At 34.3% G+C, this 21707-nt stretch overlaps 2 protein-coding genes across 2 annotated transcripts; one reads left to right on the top strand and one right to left on the bottom strand.

Annotated features, from left to right (window-relative positions):
• Nucleotides 1-1153: 1153 nt before the first annotated feature.
• On the top strand, nucleotides 1154-6480 carry LOC136990666 (bone morphogenetic protein 7-like). The gene is made up of 6 exons (XM_067289059.1): nucleotides 1154-1621; nucleotides 4760-4946; nucleotides 5311-5462; nucleotides 5537-5737; nucleotides 5902-5966; nucleotides 6034-6480. Exons 1-6 carry the CDS (start codon nucleotides 1240-1242, stop codon nucleotides 6292-6294), a joined length of 1248 nt encoding a protein of 415 aa, XP_067145160.1. The 5' UTR covers nucleotides 1154-1239; the 3' UTR covers nucleotides 6295-6480.
• Nucleotides 6481-9065: 2585 nt separating this feature from the next.
• On the bottom strand, nucleotides 9066-16311 carry LOC136990570 (bone morphogenetic protein 7-like). The gene is made up of 6 exons (XM_067288998.1): nucleotides 15847-16311; nucleotides 11300-11486; nucleotides 10790-10941; nucleotides 10515-10715; nucleotides 9602-9666; nucleotides 9066-9534 (listed from the first exon to the last, which is right to left on the bottom strand). Exons 1-6 carry the CDS (start codon nucleotides 16226-16228, stop codon nucleotides 9274-9276), a joined length of 1248 nt encoding a protein of 415 aa, XP_067145099.1. The 5' UTR covers nucleotides 16229-16311; the 3' UTR covers nucleotides 9066-9273.
• Between the last annotated feature and the right edge of the window lie 5396 nt (nucleotides 16312-21707).

Below are 21707 nucleotides of genomic sequence, written 5' to 3'. Positions count from 1 at the left end.
AGATAACATAAAGTATATATCAAGGATGTAAACGAATAATGTTACTTTAAAAATATAAAAAAAATCTATCGAAGATTTTTTTTTCAATTTATTGAAGCACAAGAGGGCTATTTGGTTAGTGAAATCAGGTTCCTCCCTTATCATTTTAAATAAAAATCTACAAATAAATTATTCATTATATAAGAAAGGGAACATTATCATCACAATAGAGAATTATCAATCCGTAAGATACATCAAAATGCATCCTTGACCTCTAGATAACTGGTTTTAAAAACAGGAATTAAAATTTGCTTAGAAAAGTGAACTGGGACGTGAAAGAGAAAGAAAAAAACATTATTTTAGAGCAAGTTTCGTTTTTGATTTTCAATAGAGAAAGATTTCCGTTCAGTTCTAGTTAAACAGGACATTTCATTTAGAAACTACACGATTTTTTCGTATATTGCGCATCAAAACAATACATTTGTATTGTTAAAACTTAAATTATTTTATCGTTTTTATAAATACTCATTACTTTAATTAGAAACATACAAAATTATTAATAGAAATTTAATTATAACAACATTATATCTAAAACAAAATAGATAAATTTTTAAAATACACAAAACTTTATTCCAAATTTCTATTATAATTTTTAATTTTCTCAACAATTTTTTCGTCCTAAAATATAAAACAAAATCGCGTTATAAGAAAACAAAACCAAGAACCGGTCATTTACGTTTTAAAGATAAAAACCAGGTTAATACATTTAAATCTCTGGAAGGAATGTTTTGCTGAACATTCTTTAAAAACTTAAAAAAGAAAATATTTAACGTAGAAACATACAAACAAATTCTTGTAAATGTTGGATTAACTCTAAGCAAACTTCTGAACGAATTTCAACGTTCGTACGTTAAAAACAGCTTCGCTTATAAATACGTTGGTTTTGCAGTTAATCGTTAAATTTTCGATGAGTAATTTGCATTAGTCATCGTCCACGTTCGACGATTTTGCTTACACCCAAAGCATTTTTGCAGAAAAATAATATTTATAATTTCTATTATAGAAGGTTTGTTATAAAAATTAGTAAAGCCTACGCCCAACGAAAGTTTGGCTTACGTAAATTGCGATATTTCGACGGACGGCGGGACGAGAGAAGACGACTCTATTTAAATACGCGAATAATGCCGGTTTGTTTACAAAAGCCACGCCGCCATGTTACGAGTGTTGCGGCGAAAGTAAGCCCCGGAGGCAGAGGTCGGAATGCGGGTCAAGTCAGTGCCAAACAAGATGGCGTCGCGACTGGTGAAGTGGACAGTTATCGTCCAGTGCTTGTACGTGGTGGCTAGCCAAATATATATCGATAACGGCATCGATCAGACCGTCGTTTTTAGGCAGTTGCGGGTTAAAGAAGAAGACGAAATGCAACAGGAGCTGTTACATTTACTAGGATTGGATCATCCTCCCCAACCCAAAGATCACACCATACAAAGATCTGCGCCTCAGTATCTACTCGATCTGTACAGAACGTTTGTCGATTTCGAAACGGGTGACATCAAGATGGACCCGAACAATTCTACTCTGGGACGCGACAGCATACGCGCCATTAACATGTCGGACGTCATCATGAGTTTCGTTAATAGAAGTAAGTGTTATTTATACGCTAAGCGCAATCTTAATTCTTCGCTGGCGACGACGCGACAGGATACCAGTGATGTCGCGTAAATAAAAAACATTCGTTTATAAAAGAAAAGGTCGTTGCCAGGCGATGGTGGCGTTACTAACCCAAATAAGCCGGACAGAATATTTATTTCTCTTTGTTTTGGTAATGTTACGGGGAATTTTGAATATTTTATGTTTGTTAAAAGAAACGTTTCTACGCTTTGTCGTCGGTTTAGTTGTATTTAAAGCGTCGGAGGTGGCACGTTGCCGCTATAAAAATAATTGAAACCTTAAGGATCCGATAATTAGTCGGTAAATAAACGGGGAGAAGCGTGCAGTTTATTAAATTGTCATTCGCATGGAAACGTATTCGATGATGTCTTTCTCAAAAAAGTTTCGAATTTCGTCGGAATTTTTGCGACACGTTTCTTACATTAAATTGCTGAAGCCTACAGTTGATATATTTGAATAATTAGTATAATTATGTGAGGGAAACGTAATGACTCGAGTATTATCTTGTCTTAAAATAGTCTGGAGAAAGAATATTTATTCGGAATTACTAAAGATATTTCTCGACAAGTAGATTTGTTATCAGAATAGACGGAGAAAACATGCAAATAATGCTGGTTTGTTTACAAAAGCCACGTCGACATGTTACGAGTGTTGCGGCGAAAGTAAGCAGACCCTAACTTGTTATTCCGAAAAGCTGAATAATAATGCTTTTGCTAACTATGGAGAAAATTGGGCAACGACGCTCAGACTGCAATCCCGCTCACTTAGATAGGCCTATATCGAAACAAAATGGAATTGTGAATGTCTGATTGATGTGGCCAGGCAGTAAATGTCTTTATAAGTCTACAGTGGTCGCCATCAGAAGCACAGTATTTTCCTTTCATTTGTATGTTGTTTTAGAGGTAACTCAGAAAATTTTGCAATTGTAAAGGACACTTTAAACTTATCAAAACTTTATTAGTAATATATGTTTGTATAAATTTCAGTGTGTTATTTTAGTTTTTCCTTAGGAGAACTGTATTACCCTACTTTACAGTAGGGAAAATAACCGCAGAATGATTTTCTTGAGTAAGTCGACATAACATAACTTAGTTTCCGTAATAATTGGAAGAGGAGGAAGTATATATTCATAAGCAAAATTATGCGTGCATAACACCGGATTATTTCATTTAAAATGAAATTTTTTTTAAATCAAATTATTCAAATTATTTTAACTTAGAAATAACTGGACGTTGGGCAGGTTTAAGGTAATTATCGTGCCACTTTTAAATACAAATTAAGAGTTAACGCTAATTGCTTTTCTTATGTAAATGAAAATTATTAATTTAAATATCTATTGTTGTAACCTGCTGCTATTTTAAGGAAATAGTGTACAATACTGTACTGTTTTATTTAAGTCATAAAAATATAGTCAAAAAGAATTAGGTTAAGTGGCAAGTAATGTGTTTACAAACAACTGTAAATGACGAGAGGGCGTTAAACATTGTTTTTATGAAAAGTAAATATAGTATAATACTTTTAGAGTATTATATTGTAATTATACTATAATACAGTATAATAGAGGGATTTCGATCCATGTAAGCCATGTAAAATAAGTATAAAACGTAATTTATATACACCGTATAAAGCATGCATGATTTAAAATAGTGGTCCCAACTTTTTATTTGGCCATGCCCCACTAAGCATCTAACATATCATTCTTATTATTCAGAAAGTGAACTCCTATTTACGTGGAGGAAGCCTGAAAGGCCTTTGAACAAGCTTAAGAAATAATTAATTTATAAATAATATTGTGTAATAATGATATAAATGTTACAAACTTTGATATTAATAAATTTTAACAAGTGATTCATTTGTATTATTTGATAGATCAAATTAAATGTGGACTATAAAATTATTAGCCTGATTTCTTTCAATAGATGAAGCAGACAAATTATTGAATTCAGTGTGTCAAATATATATAATAAAACGAGTAATTATTTATTGTGACGTGGTCATAATGCCGGGCTGCAAGTTTTAATCATATTTTTCATTTATTTAATTTAAAATATATGCTTTCTACTACAAATTAGTAGTGGCTTGCCCCTGTACATCATACTTTTCCTGTTAGATGACCGGTACGACTCTATTCTATCTAACTCCTTTCAGGAGAAAATTTTGAATTGAAATAACGTGACTTCTGGTAGCATGGGAAGTTCGTTTATAGTTAATCGAGCCTCCTGCCCCTAAGGTTTCCACGTATGTTCTCTTCTTTCATTTATGTAACTCCATTCTCGAGATTAAGGACAGACGGACAGACAATGGGAATTTATAGGTTAACAATTTTTTCAAATTGCAACCCAATTAATATAATATAAATATTTTTTTTGTAATATAAGTACACACACACATTATATATATATATATATATATATATATATATATATGTATGAAAGCCCTTCAATAATAATATACTTTTTATTTTATTCTAAAATCGCCAGACTTATCGATTTAGAATAGAGTCTCAAGCCACTTAATTTGCTACAAGTAACAATGGAGAAGTAAGGATTAAATGTTATCTAAACAGAAAAGATACTGAGAAGGTGGCGTGGAAAGGGAGAAATTTAAAAAATATTCTTAGTTTAATTTTTTATTAATAATAAGATATAACTATATAAATAATAAGAACAATTAGCGGGCTTACAAATTCACTGTTAATAACTCATTCTTGAATTGTCCCTTTGTGGGGCGTGCACCTTATCGAGTGTAGCTCGTAAGGAAAACAATATTTATGAAATTTTTTCGTAACATATTTACTTTTTCATTTATACTATTTTTCTTGTGTTTTATTTACTACAACTGTTATTACTATATATTTCTCTAAAAGAATGTATTAAGATCATAAATAATAAAAAATATACACTTATTTTATCAATCGATTCATTAAAATAGCTGACAGTTTACAATTACCTATTTCAAATGTAAATTTCGGAATTATGTATCAATACTTTTATATGTTCGATAAATCTATTTTGCTTATTGATTTAAAATAATTGATTTAATTAAGACTTAACAAAATATTAAGACTGTTATATATTTCGTTAATACCCGAAATTATTTGATTTTTTAGTCGATCACCACGCTCCTCATCTACGACACGATCGAGATCGCAGGTTTTGGTTCGACGTGACCGACGTTAAAGCCGACGAAGAAATCATGGCTGCAGAATTTAGACTGTACAGAGATTTAACATCTTCCGAATTACCATTAAATAGTACTTACACGTTAACGTTATATCTGCTAACAGACGAGCCAGAGTAAGTGCGTGTTTGGATTGTCCCAAAGAAAAATATGATTAATTTCAGTTAAAAGTTTCTGAAATTTTGCGGGGAGCTTTGTGCATTAGGAGGATCGATGCTATTAAATTTTGGTGGTTAAAGGTCGAGGGGGTGGGGAGATAATTAGGGTCGTGTGTATCTCCAGTAGGGTCGGACTTAATGACGATTTTACTGGTTATTAGCATTTTACAACTTTATTTTTATAAAACTCATCCCAACCTTAAAAATTAAAGCTTTTTGCCACTTTATAATAGTTAAAAGTAGAAAACTTTTTAAAATTAAATGTCATAACAGATGGTGCCGGGAAAGTTAAGCAACTGGTTGCTGGATTTTTCTTTTTCAGAGATAAAGGCTTAAAATATATCGAAACAATTACAGTGCAGGCAAATCAGGAAGGATGGATGAGTTTTAATGTGACCGAAGCTATCGTCACGTGGATCGCATTTCCGGCCAAAAATCTAGGACTTTATTTGCAGATACGGATGGAAGGATTGTGTAGGTACCACACTCGCGTCTCTTTATAATTCGCTTCTACTGTGTGTTTAGTTAATGGACGATTTTTATAACAGCTAGAAATGTCGATCCGGGAGAAATTGGAATCGTTGGCAGAAAAGGAGCTAACGAAAGGCAACCGTTTATGGTGGCATTTCTCCAGTCGCCCAGAGATTTGCACGTTCGTCACACGAGGTCTACTTCGAAAAAGAAAGTTAATTTCGACCGAACTTCCTATGATTACGATAAAAACTGGTTAACCATAAAGAACAGGCGAGGTTGACATTAAGTTATCTTTATCATTTGATTAATATATAAATTCTCTTTATTCATCTAATTTGATTGAAGATTGATAATTTACTAACTTATATTAGGTGTAAATTGATATATGCTCGTTCATATAATTAATAATTAAATATCTTTTTAATGCTCTTTTTTATAGAGATAATCACGACGAGTTGTCAACGCTTAGCATTTTATGTTAGTTTCCAACAGCTCAAATGGCAGGTGAGTTGTCTAATTTTCGTTATTTCGATACTGTGGGAGGATTTCGTAATTGTTATTTTACCTTCAGGAATGGATTATAGCGCCAGACGGATACGCCGCCTTTTATTGCTACGGAGAATGCTCCTTTCCTCTCAATGCTCACATGAATGCTACCAATCACGCCATAGTGCAGACTCTAGTGCATTTAATGAATCCCAACGACGTTCCTAAACCTTCTTGTGCTCCGACTCACTTATCGGCCGTCCAAGTCTTGTATTTTGACGACAATTCCAACGTTGTCCTTAAAAAATATCGAAATATGGTGGTGCAATCTTGTGGATGTCACTGAATACCGTCCGGGAATATCAAATATTTAACTGAATTTTTTGCCAACTTCAGAACATGCATTTGACTTTTTTAATGTCGTGAATGATATTTTCGATATTTTTTAACATCTTATGAAAATATTGAAATAAAAATTTATTATTTTTTTCAACTTAATTTTTTTGTATACAGTATTTAGTATTTACTATGTATATATTATACAGAAATAAATATTTATTTAAAACAAAATACTTTTTTCATGGCTTAAATATGAATACAACATTGGTTACGGGTGTTTGAATCATTATTAGTAGGATTAATATGTAATTTGTCGAAAACAGATGAATGAAAATTGAAAATCTACTGTCGATACATTTTGTATTTGATTTTAATTTTGTATGATTGAAAATGATTTCGGACAAAAGAAAGTCCGAAATAATGAACTGTATAATATATTGCGGAATTCTTTTTACTGTGAGATGATATATAAGGAACGACTTGTAAGCAACGTTCACTTTCGTCAAGATTTATGGGGAAAGTTTGTAAGTTAAGTCAGAAATGAAGAAAAGGATTAGCCTATATATCATGAGTTTCAACTAAAAAATGAAATAAATTGATAAGTGAATATTAAACATTGTATTGAAAAATTCTCATTGCATAAATTTAAAAAAAAAGAAAAATTGAACAAAAAAAATCGTTCTTTTTTGTTCAAATAATGAACCGATACAAAATTAATACCACCGCGTGTGAAAACCATCAAGTTTGTGATAAAGACGGACGTTGATCTTTATTTTCAATAAATAATAATAGCTTCCTAACGACTTTTCTAGCATTTTTCTTCCTTTATTTTCAGTGAAATTAACAAACATCTACAGATTCAAGCATGCACGACGTAGCGGTGCATCTTTCGAAAAAATTCCTTAGATAAAAGTTTGTATGTTTTTTAATGTAAAATCAGAATATTCAATTTTAAAAAAAAGGAGTTTCCCTTTAAGAAAGGGAAATTTGCCCCACTTTTACCGATTTTAGCGCCGTCTTGATGAAACTGATAAGACTTTAATGGAACACAAGATGGAACTTTTATTGTTTAACAAATTTTTGTAATTCGATTGGATTGATTAAAAATGATTCACTCTATACCGAAGTTCATTTAAAACCGCCGAATAGATTTTATATATATATATATATAGTTTAGCAGGAGCTATTCCGGTTGCCGTGCACTAATCAGCACTGATAATCGGAAATTCCGTGTATTATGAGTTTAAAAAGTTGTAACATGGCGCCATCTGTTATGAGATTTTATTTTTAAAAAAATAGCAACATTATTAACAATTTCTTTCGTCGGATGGCTAAATTATTTTTCGTAAATTAAAGACACAGTCGATTCAAAAGACCACCATTTTATTACGTGCTTTTAGATTAAACTTTTAACTAGAGGCGGCCAAGTAGCATAAAAAGAAAGGTCAGGTCGTCCAAAAGTTTTAATCTTAAAAGCACGTAATAAAATGGTGGTCTTTTGAATCGACTGTGTCTTTAATTTACGAACATTATTAACAATTAAATTTTGGCGATTAAAAGTCGAAGGGTGGGGAAATAAAGAAAGAGGTCGTGTCATATTTCGAGTAGAGTCTGACTTAATGACGATTTTACTCGTTATTAGCATTAACAATTCTTTTTATAAAACGCATTCCTTCCCTCAAAATGAAGCTTTGTGTCATTTTATAATAATTTTTAAAAATGTAAAAAGTTTTTAATAATAAAATATTATAACAGATGGCGCCAAACACGCAATTTTAAATTTTTACCGGGAAAGTTAAACAACTCATTGCTGGATTTTTTAAGAAGTTGTAGACATTTAAAGTTACATTCAATACTTTTAGTAATATGAAAACAAATAGAGAGAAAAAAAAATTAAATATCGAAACAGATTATACTGAAATTAACACAAAAAATAAGTTATTAAAACCAGTTGCATAATCAGTTATATATAATAGCCGAGAAAGTAAAAATAATTTAATAAATCCAAAAAATTATTTAAAAAATAGTTTTATATCAATAGCAAAGGAATTCAAAACTGTAATTAACCTTGTGAATGAAAAGGAAAGATTATCTTGTACGTACATATTTACCGAGCGGAAATTCGGCGTCAAAATGTCCAGAGTTTGAATTTCATACGGGCTATTAAATACTTTAATCTCTAGTCAATTAAGCGTAATTTTACTTTCTAAAGTGAGATTAAAATAAACATTCAAGAATCAACTTATTTCGAATTTCTCAGTAGAGGTGGGTAGTTACGGTGGGAACTGTTTCGTACTTGGAACAGTTCTATTAAAGCGTACTTTTACGAATAAGGTTTCCCCCTCCATCCGTTTGTCTTTCCTTAATCTCGAGAACGGTGTTAGATAAATGAAATTCAAGATTATATATGAAAAGATTAGGGGTACGAAGCCTGGATTAACAGAATACGAACTTACAATACAAATCGGAAGTCGCGTTATTTCAATTCAAAACTTTTCCCCCCGATCGGCACAGACTATTCTTATGATGAACAGAGTCAAGCGACTACTAAATTTGAGGTGGAGAGTATATATTTTAAATGAAATAAATTAAAAATATGATTAAAAATTATGGCCCGGCATTGCGACGATGTCACAATAAGTAATAATTGCTTGTTAAAAATTTGATTATTTTAGCTTTTGTTTATTGCGAAGTATCGAGGAGATCAGATTTTAAAGAGTAGGGTGTCCGGAGTCCCAGAGAATAAGCATGAAATGTCATCAAAAAATAATACAACTATTTGGTTTCAAATAAATATATATTTCTGTATATATTATATACATAGTATATACTAAATATACAAAGTTTAAGTTGAAAAAATATTTATTATTTCAATACGTTTATAATTTAAGATGCTAAAAAGTCTTTCACAATATTAAAAATATCAAATGCATGTTCTGAAGTTGGCAAAAAATTCAGTTAAATATTTGATATTCCCGGACGGTATTCAGTGACATCCACAAGATTGCACCACCATATTTCGATATTTTTTAAGGACAACGTTGGAATTGTCGTCAAAATACAAGACTTGGACGGCCGATAAGTGAGTCGGAGCACAAGAAGGTTTAGGAACGTCGTTGGGATTCATTAAATGCACTAGAGTCTGCACTATGGCGTGATTGGTAGCATTCATGTGAGCATTGAGAGGAAAGGAGCATTCTCCGTAGCAATAAAAGGCGGCGTATCCGTCTGGCGCTATAATCCATTCCTGAAGGTAAAATAACAATTACGAAATCCTCCCACAGTATCGAAATAACGAAAATTAGACAACTCACCTGCCATTTGAGCTGTTGGAAACTAACATAAAATGCTAAGCGTTGACAACTTTTTTTGATAACATCTGCAAAAATTATAAATACTTTTGATTATATCTCGTGTGAATGAACACATTAATAAGCTTATCGCAGATCATTTGCACCTAATGTTTCATTAGTAAATATCGAAGCTCGACGAGAAGCGAGCAATCGCTGAAACATGTTTTACGAAGTAACAGCGAGGTTGCCGCCGACGTTTTGAACGCGAAAACGTGAACGTCGGACGTTCAACGCTGCCTTCCTGTAAGCCTAGAAGTTTGACAACGGCGTTTGGAAAGAACATCAGCGGAATCATTTTCAAACTTCGGCCTCAACCTCGCTATTACCTCTACCGATCTGAACGAAAATCTACACTTTAATAGAAATAATAAAACGGCATGTCGTGACGGAAGTCTAATTTTAAAAATTCGACCTACAACGGGTGATAACGGGCGGGTGCCAAATGGTCATTCCCGTGTTATTTCAGTGGGAAAATTTTGCATCGTAGAATCGTAAATAAAAGAGACATTCGAAATATGGCGAAGTTCTTGCCAAATTTTTTTTTAATACCGACCGATCTTTTTCATTTTTTAGAACGCTTGACCATATACTGTATACTTTAACGTATTATACCTCGAATTAAAAAATCTTCCAAGGTGCAATACGTTAAAGCATTCTATCTTGTATAACGTTCATTACGTAGTCTAAGTTAGTTTTAGAATAAAGGTAATAAGAAATCGCATTAATTTAGTGATAAGTCGCCCCCTAATTATCTAACGTGCATTCGCAAGCAGTCGCTACGCTTGTCAGGGAGGAAGTTCTAGTTCAGGAGGAAGATCTTTATTCGAATTTACTAATAAGCAGCATTTATATAAAATGATAACTTAATGCCAACCTCGCCTGTTCTTTATGGTTAACCAGTTTTTGTCGTAATCATAGGAAGTTCGGTCGAAATTAACTTTCTTTTTCGAAGTAGACCTCGTGTGACGAACGTGCAAATCTCTGGGCGACTGGAGAAATGCCACCATAAACGGTTGCCTTTCGTTAGCTCCTTTTCTGCCAACGATTCCAATTTCTCCCGGATCGACATTTCTAGCTGTTATAAAAATCGTCCATTAACTAAACACACAGTAGAAGCGAATTATAAAGAGACGCGAGTGTGGTACCTACACAATCCTTCCATCCGTATCTGCAAATAAAGTCCTAGATTTTTGGCCGGAAATGCGATCCACGTGACGATAGCTTCGGTCACATTAAAACTCATCCATCCTTCCTGATTTGCCTGCACTGTAATTGTTTCGATATACTTTAAGCCTTTATCTCTGAAAAAGAAAAATCCAGCAACCAGTTGCTTAACTTTCCCGGCACCATCTGTTATGACATTTAATTTTAAAAACTATTTTAACTATTATAAAGTGGCAAAAAGCTTTAATTTTTAAGGTTGGGATGAGTTTTATAAAAATAAAGTTGTAAAATGCTAATAACCAGTAAAATCGTCATTAAGTCCGACCCTACTGGAGATACACACGACCCTAATTATCTCCCCACCCCCTCGACCTTTAACCACCAAAATTTAATAGCATCGATCCTCCTAATGCACAAAGCTCCCCGCAAAATTTCAGAAACTTTTAACTGAAATTAATCATATTTTTCTTTGGGACAATCCAAACACGCACTTACTCTGGCTCGTCTGTTAGCAGATATAACGTTAACGTGTAAGTACTATTTAATGGTAATTCGGAAGATGTTAAATCTCTGTACAGTCTAAATTCTGCAGCCATGATTTCTTCGTCGGCTTTAACGTCGGTCACGTCGAACCAAAACCTGCGATCTCGATCGTGTCGTAGATGAGGAGCGTGGTGATCGACTAAAAAATCAAATAATTTCGGGTATTAACAAAATATTAACATGTTAGAAATATATAAAATCTTACGTTTTAATTATTTTAATCGATAAACAAATGAGATTTATCGACTGTATGAAAGTACTAAATTCCAAAATTTAAATTTGAAGTTTATAAAAATATTTTGCTATTCTGGTATAAGAAGTTTTCCATGCTGCTGGTTAGAAAGTTAAGACATTTTCCAGAGTGGCGGAATTCATTTTAAATGTAAACTTATTTCTTTTTTAGTATATAGTCGAACACCGTTTATACATTTTTCGAGGAAACTGAGAAAAATATAAGCGTGGAAACGTATAATGAAACTACTCTTGAATTGCTTTCGTAGTGAATATAGTCGTCACAAAAGAACGGTGCGACATAAATTAACATTGTACGACTGAATTTATTCGTGTAATCCTTAAGAAAACGGTACTATACGAATAATATACTGAAACTTGAGCAACGTATAAAAGGAAAAATAAAATAGTGAGAAATGAAGTCATGTATAGTACTTGTAAAAAACTTTAATAATCGCTTAACATTTTTCCATTTCAAAGTAAATAGTGCATAAGTAAACAAAAAGTGCGGCAAGGCACCGAAAAATATGACGTATATGTGCCAAATCTTATAAATAAAAACGCATAATTGAAGCATTTTATAATGGAGAAAGTTCCATACAGTATATTTGACGCGTAATTGAGAAAAACGTACAACTGAGAAACGTATAAGAGATTCTATTGTGTACCTTTTAATGATTTTATTAAAGGAGAGAAGCTTTCTCTGGAATGAACGTTTCACAAATTATTTTTCATCTCAAAAATTAGTACATTTTTGTAGATAAAAACAAATCTTCGTGTTTAATATATTCATTTCTTCTCTCCATATAGAAAATATTCGAAATTGCAATAGAAAAGGTAATTTCTACCCTAGTTTCTAATTTAATTCGTGAACCCTATTGTCCACATCAAAGTGTTTCAAAGTAAAACTCAAGATTTAAATTATCTAGGTAGCTTAGAAATGGAGCCAGTTTCAAAGATCCGACCATCATACTTTTCGTGCCGATGAGTTAATGGTCATTAACAATGTTTTTTACGAGATTTAACGACTGGTTTTTTTCGATTCCGGTCTAAACTTTTTCAAATCAATTTAATGGACATATTAAACTGGCCACGAAAAGGAATTCTATCGATTTCGTCCGAACAATGAAGCTTTGAGGCAAAAAAATTTATTTCTTATTATAATTTTACACACATAGTGAAGATCCTTAATATCCGTCAAGATCTTTACGAATGTTCCGTCTCGAGTTGTTCTTTACGACTCGAGAATGTCCGTTAGATGGTTCGAGGAAAGCTACACCTCCACACTCAACAAGTAGTTATATACAGTTTATTTACACAGTCTGTACAATGTTCAACAACATTACATACGCTACTGTAACAAAGCTGTGATGCCGCACGTCAGCTTGTCTGTCCGGGAACTCAAGTCGCTTTTCCGGAGATGGCTCAACCGCGTGGCCGTCCGTCTCTACACTAACCTTTTTCCGGAGGACTTTCCAAGAGGAGAACGCTCTCTCTTTACACCTCAAAGGCTTACCTAGTGTCAGAGATCACCACGTATCCGGTCTCTCGCCCTTTCTCCCCGTTTTTCTCGCCACCCTACCAATTTAAGGGATCCTGCTACTACCTCCTGCGACCAATCAGTTCCTTCCCTTTCTTAGATCTTTCAAAGACGTCCACCCTATTTCCCGCCGACGTAGCTTACATTTGCGTCCGTGCTTTATTTACATTTTTTTCCCAAGCCGGCCGGCACCTGGCCAACACACGACCCTTAAGCGGAGACGCTACTCCTTTGATCCTTCCGGCCGTTTATGGCCCCAGCTCCAGGTGGGACTAATTATCCTGTCGTGCGGCTTTTAGACTCAGGACGCTAAAAGCGACCTTTACACACATTTTCAATAAAAAGACTTCCAAAAAGTTGCTAAGAATCATGCTTCAATATTTGACAGACTGATTATAAAACTCAAGGCAGCCAATGTGTAAAGGAAACGTACACAGTAGGGTATGATATTTCATCTGTTTTAAAAGAATAGCGTTCGTAACGAGAGTTTTCGAAACCTTTCAAAAGAAATTGTGCTGGAAGTTGGCTGCTTTGGGACGCGAGGCCCTCAAGCACAATTTTAAGCACATTCAATTTTTGTACTACTTCTGAGACACACTACGATTTCGTAATTTAAATCTTGCTGCTATATTTCGTATGACAGGATAGTCCTTTCTTATGGTACAAAGCCGAGCTTAAATTTCCACTATTGGCAAGCGCCAAATCCGACAGAGGGCGCTCAAAATGGCTGCCGAAACAGGTAAGGAACCGACAGGAAACGTTGTCTTGTAGAAGGTGAAACCGTTTTGGATGCTGGACACATCGTATTTTGTGGATTAAACTCTAACAACAACACTGAACATAACTATTATGATAAATAAAATTATGTTTTTATATTGGAACATGGTGTATACTGCTTAAAATATTTAACACTTCTCACCTGTTAACGTGTAACAGGTGAGAAGTGTTTTAATTCTACAGACGATAGTCTTATTTTATTTTTAAATAATTCTTATGTAGTCATGACGTACGGTAATATTCAAATTAAAGTTTGAAAATTATTCTCTTGAAAATCTGAAGCCGTCCACATAAAAAGAAAAAAATGTCTAATTTTTTTTTTGTAAATGGACATGCCTGTCGAAAAATTGTTTCTGTACGCAGATCGGAAAGAAAATAGGTAAATTTTCTATCTTTATATACATATGTCGAGATAACTTTCCAGTCAAATTTTTAAAAATATTCTTAATTGAAAATATAAGTTAATTTACGTTTTTTGTTTTCATTTTAGTATTATGCTCGGCTATCACATGTTTACGAAAACCAGACAGCCCCGCTTTGCACGTGCATTCTCCCCGTAATTGAGATGTATTAAAATGACAATATCTGAGATTGAAACACTAAAGCAACAACATGAACTTTCAGTGTTGTTGTTAGAGTTTAATCCACAAAATACGATGTGTCCAGCATCCAAAACGGCTTCACTTTCTACAAGACAACGTTTCCTGTCGCCGATACAGTCTAGAATTTGACATAAATTCAATGATTTGTTCTCCATTTGGTCATCGCAACAGTCGTCACCGATGGAAACTGAATCGGCTCAGGCATTGAACAAACACATGGTCGGTTCCTTACCTGTTTCGGCAGCCATCTTGAGCGCCCTCTGTCGGATTTGGCTCTTGCCCATAAGGTCGATCGGGAGTGGAACTATGCTATCAATTAGCCCACTACCGATTACCTATAATCCAATACTCTCATGCACTTTTTTAACTAACACGTAACAGAAGCAGAAGCAAAAGCTCCAGGAGTGATATTTCTATCCATACCCTATATAACAAGAAGCAACGTATTTTATGGTTTTTATTACACAACATTATAGTGTTATCAAACTTATCCTCATTAGGTAGAAAGAAATTTACTTTAACTTTCTGCTAATTTTTTTCTTTATAAAAAAAAGGTAGCACATTATTATAAACCCGAAATAGCTCAGCCCAAATACCTGCATATATATCATCATCTCATTAATCAATTATACCAACGAATCACTTAGATAATCAATAATATAAACAATATACAGACATAGGAAATTAGTTTATAAAAAAGCATCAATTTCTAGGTATTCACTGTACCGAGAACCTATCTAACAAGTAACTTGTATTCTGATAAATATCTTTAGTAATTCCGAATAAATATTCTTTCTCCAGACTATTTTAAGACAAGATAATACTCGAGTCATTACGTTTCCCTCACATAATTATACTAATTATTCAAACGTATCAGCTGTAGGCTTCAGCAATTTAATGTAAGAAACGTGTCGCAAAAATTCCGACGAAATTCGAAACTTTTTTGAGAAAGACATCATCGAATACGTTTCCATGCGAATGACAATTTAATAAACTGCACGCTTCTCCCCGTTTATTTACCGACTAATTATCGGATCCTTAAGGTTTCAATTATTTTTATAGCGGCAACGTGCCACCTCCGACGCTTTAAATACAACTAAACCGACGACAAAGCGTAGAAACGTTTCTTTTAACAAACATAAAATATTCAAAATTCCCCGTAACATTACCAAAACAAAGAGAAATAAATATTCTGTCCGGCTTATTTGGGTTAGTAACGCCACCATCGCCTGGCAACGACCTTTTCTTTTATAAACGAATGTTTTTTATTTACGCGACATCACTGGTATCCTGTCGCGTCGTCGCCAGCGAAGAATTAAGATTGCGCTTAGCGTATAAATAACACTTACTTCTATTAACGAAACTCATGATGACGTCCGACATGTTAATGGCGCGTATGCTGTCGCGTCCCAGAGTAGAATTGTTCGGGTCCATCTTGATGTCACCCGTTTCGAAATCGACAAACGTTCTGTACAGATCGAGTAGATACTGAGGCGCAGATCTTTGTATGGTGTGATCTTTGGGTTGGGGAGGATGATCCAATCCTAGTAAATGTAACAGCTCCTGTTGCATTTCGTCTTCTTCTTTAACCCGCAACTGCCTAAAAACGACGGTCTGATCGATGCCGTTATCGATATATATTTGGCTAGCCACCACGTACAAGCACTGGACGATAACTGTCCACTTCACCAGTCGCGACGCCATCTTGTTTGGCACTGACTTGACCCGCATTCCGACCTCTGCCTCCGGGGCTTACTTTCGCCGCAACACTCGTAACATGGCGGCGTGGCTTTTGTAAACAAACCGGCATTATTCGCGTATTTAAATAGAGTCGTCTTCTCTCGTCCCGCCGTCCGTCGAAATATCGCAATTTACGTAAGCCAAACTTTCGTTGGGCGTAGGCTTTACTAATTTTTATAACAAACCTTCTATAATAGAAATTATAAATATTATTTTTCTGCAAAAATGCTTTGGGTGTAAGCAAAATCGTCGAACGTGGACGATGACTAATGCAAATTACTCATCGAAAATTTAACGATTAACTGCAAAACCAACGTATTTATAAGCGAAGCTGTTTTTAACGTACGAATCCTAACGAACATATCGCAAAACTTATCTTTTTCGGCTGAAGGAAAAAGAATTTTTAAGTGAAATGAAAAATATAGATAAAGATGATCGATATCTCGGGTACGAATGGGCGGAACTTTATGAAATTTGATATGCCGGTCGAAAAAAATAGTAGACCTATAACACGACGATACTCGTTTCTCTCGAATGGCTGACATAACAGATAAAAGAAAACAAATACGGTTTTTATTTTCTCCGCTCTTTTTTACTCTTCTGCTAATTATAGCAGGTGAGCATCATCTGTTTTTCATGCTAGTCTATTCTGCGCTCTTCTCGTTATCTCCTTATAACTACTCTCTTTTAAGTTATCCATTATTCTAATTCTTCTCCCTCGTTTCTTTTTGTTTGCAACCATTTCTTTCATAACGCCCTCCCATAAGTCTTCCTCTCGAATCATGTGTCTCATCTAGACGATTTGATCCCGTGATCCCGACCACTTTTTAGTCCCGAAATTTTCGGGATTAAGTCTTCCTGATCCCGAGATTTTCAGGATTGACATCATTTTAAAAAAAGTTGCAAAATAGACTGCATGAAGCGAAACGTTCTCTGCCAGTGCTCTTAACAGAATTGCTTGCCTATCATTTTAATATAAAATTTCTTGTATTTTGAACTAAAATGATAGGCAAGCAGTTCTTACTGGGTTACCTGGTAATATAATTCATTTTTGTATTTTTGAATTTTCGCGGGTGCCAATCGATTTTTTGGCGCAGTCGAGAGCACTTTTGGTTGGCTGTAGAGTTCTAACATGACCCTTCAAAAATTCTAATGTCATTCAATGGAGGAATATCATCACCCTTAAATGAGCGCTCCCACCGGCCTCTGGTTGGTGCATCCAATTTAAATTGAATAATGAACATAAATAATATGCTCGAGAACTCATCTATATTAAAATTTAGAGCTTTTAAGCGCTTTCTCAGCAGCTGCATGTATGTGCAACAAACTGAGAAGCACACTTGGTGATGAAACACTGGACGCGTTGTTATATCTCAGATCATATTTTCACAATTCAAATTAGAATGTTCCCATTAGATTGGTTTTCTTTATATTTAAGAAAAATGTGACCGATTAATATTATTTTTAAATACTTTTTGCTAAGAAACTTACTTTACTACCTACTTACTAGGTTGTTACATGAAAGTCGTCTATTTAGTCAATGTTAAGAGAGATTTTTGTTAATTTTCAACGTTTATTTGCATAGTTTGTTACATTGTAAGGTTTTTTCAATTTATGTAAGTTTAAAGAGATCTCACTGATGCTTGAAAAAGAATAACTTTAACATGAAGACTGGATGATTTTAAGTCTGGTTAGTCTGACTCTAAGTCTGATTAGTTAGAGTGATTAGATTAGCTAGGTGTATACCGTAAAATACGTCGATTTTTGCCTAAATTTTGATTTTGTTGATGAAAGAGCTTTTTGTAAGATTTTCTTAATTTTTATTTTTTATTAACCCTCAATACCGAAATAATCCCGAAATCCCGGGATTAGAAATAAGGGCAAGGATCGAATTCCCTAGTCCCATCCAATTTTTCGCCTCTTTGTTGTCTCTAATATGTACCTTTTTTCACCCCCTTCTTAGGACTTCCTCATTTCTCACCTTATTTGTCCATAAAACTTTCTGTCTTCTCCATAGCCAAATTTCTAGGTCCTCTATTCTCCTAATGTCGCATTCTCTCAAGGTCCAAGTTTTAGCATAGAAGAAAACACTCCAGATGTAGCATTCGATCCACCCTTTTCTGAATTCTAATTTTAGAGGTCCACACAAAATTGTTTTTATTTTGCTAAATGCCTCTTTCGCCATTCCAGTTCTTCTCGTGATTTTTCGTTCCCACTTCTGCACTCGGAGTGAAGCCAAGCACCCAGGTACAGTACCTAACGCGTTCACTGTTCCACTTTGTCACCATTTATATGGATGTTGACCTTTTTTTATCTCCGATCCATAGCACTTTGATTTTGTTAACATTAATTTTCATTTTGAAGGTCTCACACCCCCTCTCTAGTCTGCTCAGGATCTTTCTCATTTTACCCTCGATCTCCGCCAGAATTGCCATATCATCAGCATATCTTAGGCACTGAATCTGCCGTCCCCCAATTTAATGCCTTCCTCTTCCTCTAGATATTCCATAATGATACAAGTAGACCTAAATGTTTAAAAGAAGCGATGATAGGCAACACCCCTGCCTAACATCCTTTTCAATCTTGATTTTCTCGCTGTATTGACCATCTATTTTAACTATAGCTCTCTGATACTTGTACGAATTTAGTATTAATCTCCTGTCCTTCCAATCGACTCCTTTCTTTCTTAAAATATCCATCAATCTTTCCTAGACAAATTTGTCAAATGTCTTCTCAAGATTAATAAAACACCCAACATTCCCTTTCCTTTTTCAATGTATCATTCGTTCACCTATGGTTCTCAGCACTTCTATCGCTTCTCTAGTACCTCTTCCCTATCTGAATCCAAATTGTACTGTACCTGTACTTCCCTTATGAATGGGTTCAGTTTTCCATACAGGCGTTTCTCTAATATTCTTAAAAGGATGGGAGATCAGACTAATTGTTCTATAATCTTCACGTTTGGTTGTTTTATCTTTTATTTTGAATGGGAATTAAAATATTCCTCAGAAAGTCGTCGGGCCACGTGTCTGTATCATAGTCCACGTTGCAAAGCCTGGAAATTTTCTTAATTCCGTTTTCACCCATATTCTTGATAAATTCTCTAGGGATTTTATCGATACCTTCTGATTTTCTGTTTCTTAAACTTACGCGCTGTTTCTTTCCAAGTTCAGTTTATTTCTTCAGACCTCGGGTATTGACTTGTTTTTAATTTCTCGTATAGTTCGGAGTGCACATTTCCGTTTCCTACACTTTCCGTGCCCTTTCTGCGAGCTTCTGGCTACAGCGGGACTGTTCTTTCTGGCAATTCCTTGTCCGTGCGCTCCTCCTGGTTTTTCGGGACTTTGCACTCCTTCGTCGCTTTCGACAAGCAAATTGGTCGCAAAGGAGACCCTCGCGGTACGTTTGTTTTTTTTTTTTTTTTGGTTGTCCTCTGATTGACAGGACCGTTGCTCCGATTCTTCTTTCGGCATTTTGTTCCACCAGTTCCTCTTTTGCCGTGAAACGTTGGTCCTTCTTTCTCTGTCTCATTCTGGTCGCTTTGGAATCGGGAATTGATCGGAGTTTGCGAACTTTCCGAGTCTTTATCTCAATCGTTAAGCCAGCATCTAAACCGGGCAGTCTTCAGCAATTTCTATCACCGATTTGATCATTTGACAGCGAGTAGTTCTTGAGATCTCGATCTCTGTTTTTGCTCGTGTCGGGCTGTCTGTGGGTTTCACTTTCCGCTTTGTCATCTGCGTTGATCGAAGCGCTTCGGATCTCCTGTTCCTTTCGGATCGCTTGACCACTTTCAATGGTTTTATGTGAACTTTGCCGATCTCCTTTGCTCCTGTTTAATCGTCGAACTTTTCCCGAACATAATTCTGCAGCATTTTAGAAGAAATCTACGCTTTGTTCTAGTGATTAAACTTTATTTTCCCCCGTGAGAGTGAAACAGTTCACTCAAAGGGATGAAGCAAGAAAATGAAAGCAAAGTGGACGTCCTAAGAATGGCCGCGTACGAAGTGTTAAGCAATTGAAATTTGTGCAAATTTTAACCATAATATAAATAATAAGAAACTCGAATAGTGCTGCCATCTTTTGTCAGCTTTCTAAGTATCAGACTTTATTATTATTATAATGAATACACTTCAGTTTTTGAAGTTTTTACTCCTAAAATTAGAAATATGTTTGTCAAAGGAGAGATTTTCATGGGTAGGCTCGTTTATTATAAATTAATAAAATATTATATGTATTTAATATATATTAAGGACAAAAACAATTTTAAAAATCTACATTAAGATTTAGGAATTTGAATGACGTTAAAATGTAATAATGTAATATATTCATTATAATAATAATAATTACTATGCGCAAAACTTCTTTATTTTGTAGGTTTAGTTTATAAAAAGAAATGGGGGAAAATCCAACAACGAGTTGCTTAATTTTTCCGGCAACATTTAAAATTCGTGTGTGGCGTCATCTGTTATATTTTATTTTTAAAAAAACTATTTATATGTTTAATCGTTATAAAATAGCAAAAAGGTTAATTTTCAGGGTAGAGATGGATTTTATAAATTGGCCAATTTATTTGCAAAAAATCCATTCTTTTATAAATTGGTTTTTAAATAATGGCAAGCAGGGAAGGAAAAATTGAAATTTATAAAGCAAATTAAATTATGGTTGTATCAATGCCGGGATGCAGAAGAGTTCCATACCTTCGGCATGGAAATTCAATTTAAATGCATGTTTATTCTGTCGGTAAAGCATATAAATCTGCCCGTAAACAGAGCAATTTATTGTTAAAATGTAACTGTTAGAAAACGTTTTCTTCCAATATATATATTGAAAATGATTAAGAACATTATTTTATTCTGTGGTGAAGAAACACTTGGAAGAATAGGCAAGCGCCAAATCCGACAGAGGGCGCTCAAGATGGCTGCCGAAACAGGTAAAGAACCGACCATGTGTTTGTTCAATGCCTGAGCCGATTCAGTTTCCATCGGTGACGACTACTGCGATGATCAAATGGAGAACAAATCATTGAATTTATAAAGTAAATAATTAATAACAGGTACATGGCCGGCGTTATTTACATTTAATAAATATATAAAAATATAAATACGACTATACAAAGATAAAACTTTGCTTCTGTCTTTCAGAAGCAAGTTTTATCTTTGTATAGTCGTATTTATATTTTTATATATTTATTAAATACAGTCAAACCTGTTTTTGTGCGGGGGATAGAGACCACATAAAAGAAAATGCATTAAAAAAATCGCGCGAAACTTCACGAGTGGCTATAAAAAATAGTTTTCGCAACACAATTAAAAAAATATTTTTTTTATGCGGTGAATAGGGACCGCATAAAAAAAGTCTCACGTAGAAAATAACTCGAAACCGTACGAAATAACTAGGAATTGTTTTTTTAACTTCTTGGGCCTTTTTCTGCAACACCTAATGGGGAAAAAATCCTCTAAGAATTTTA

The sequence above is a fragment of the Centruroides vittatus genome, unplaced genomic scaffold (genome assembly GCF_030686945.1).
Source record: "Centruroides vittatus isolate TY-2023 unplaced genomic scaffold, ASM3068694v2 contig_1031, whole genome shotgun sequence".
NCBI lineage: Eukaryota > Metazoa > Arthropoda > Arachnida > Scorpiones > Buthidae > Centruroides > Centruroides vittatus.
This window is presented reverse-complemented; position numbering and strand designations above follow the sequence as displayed.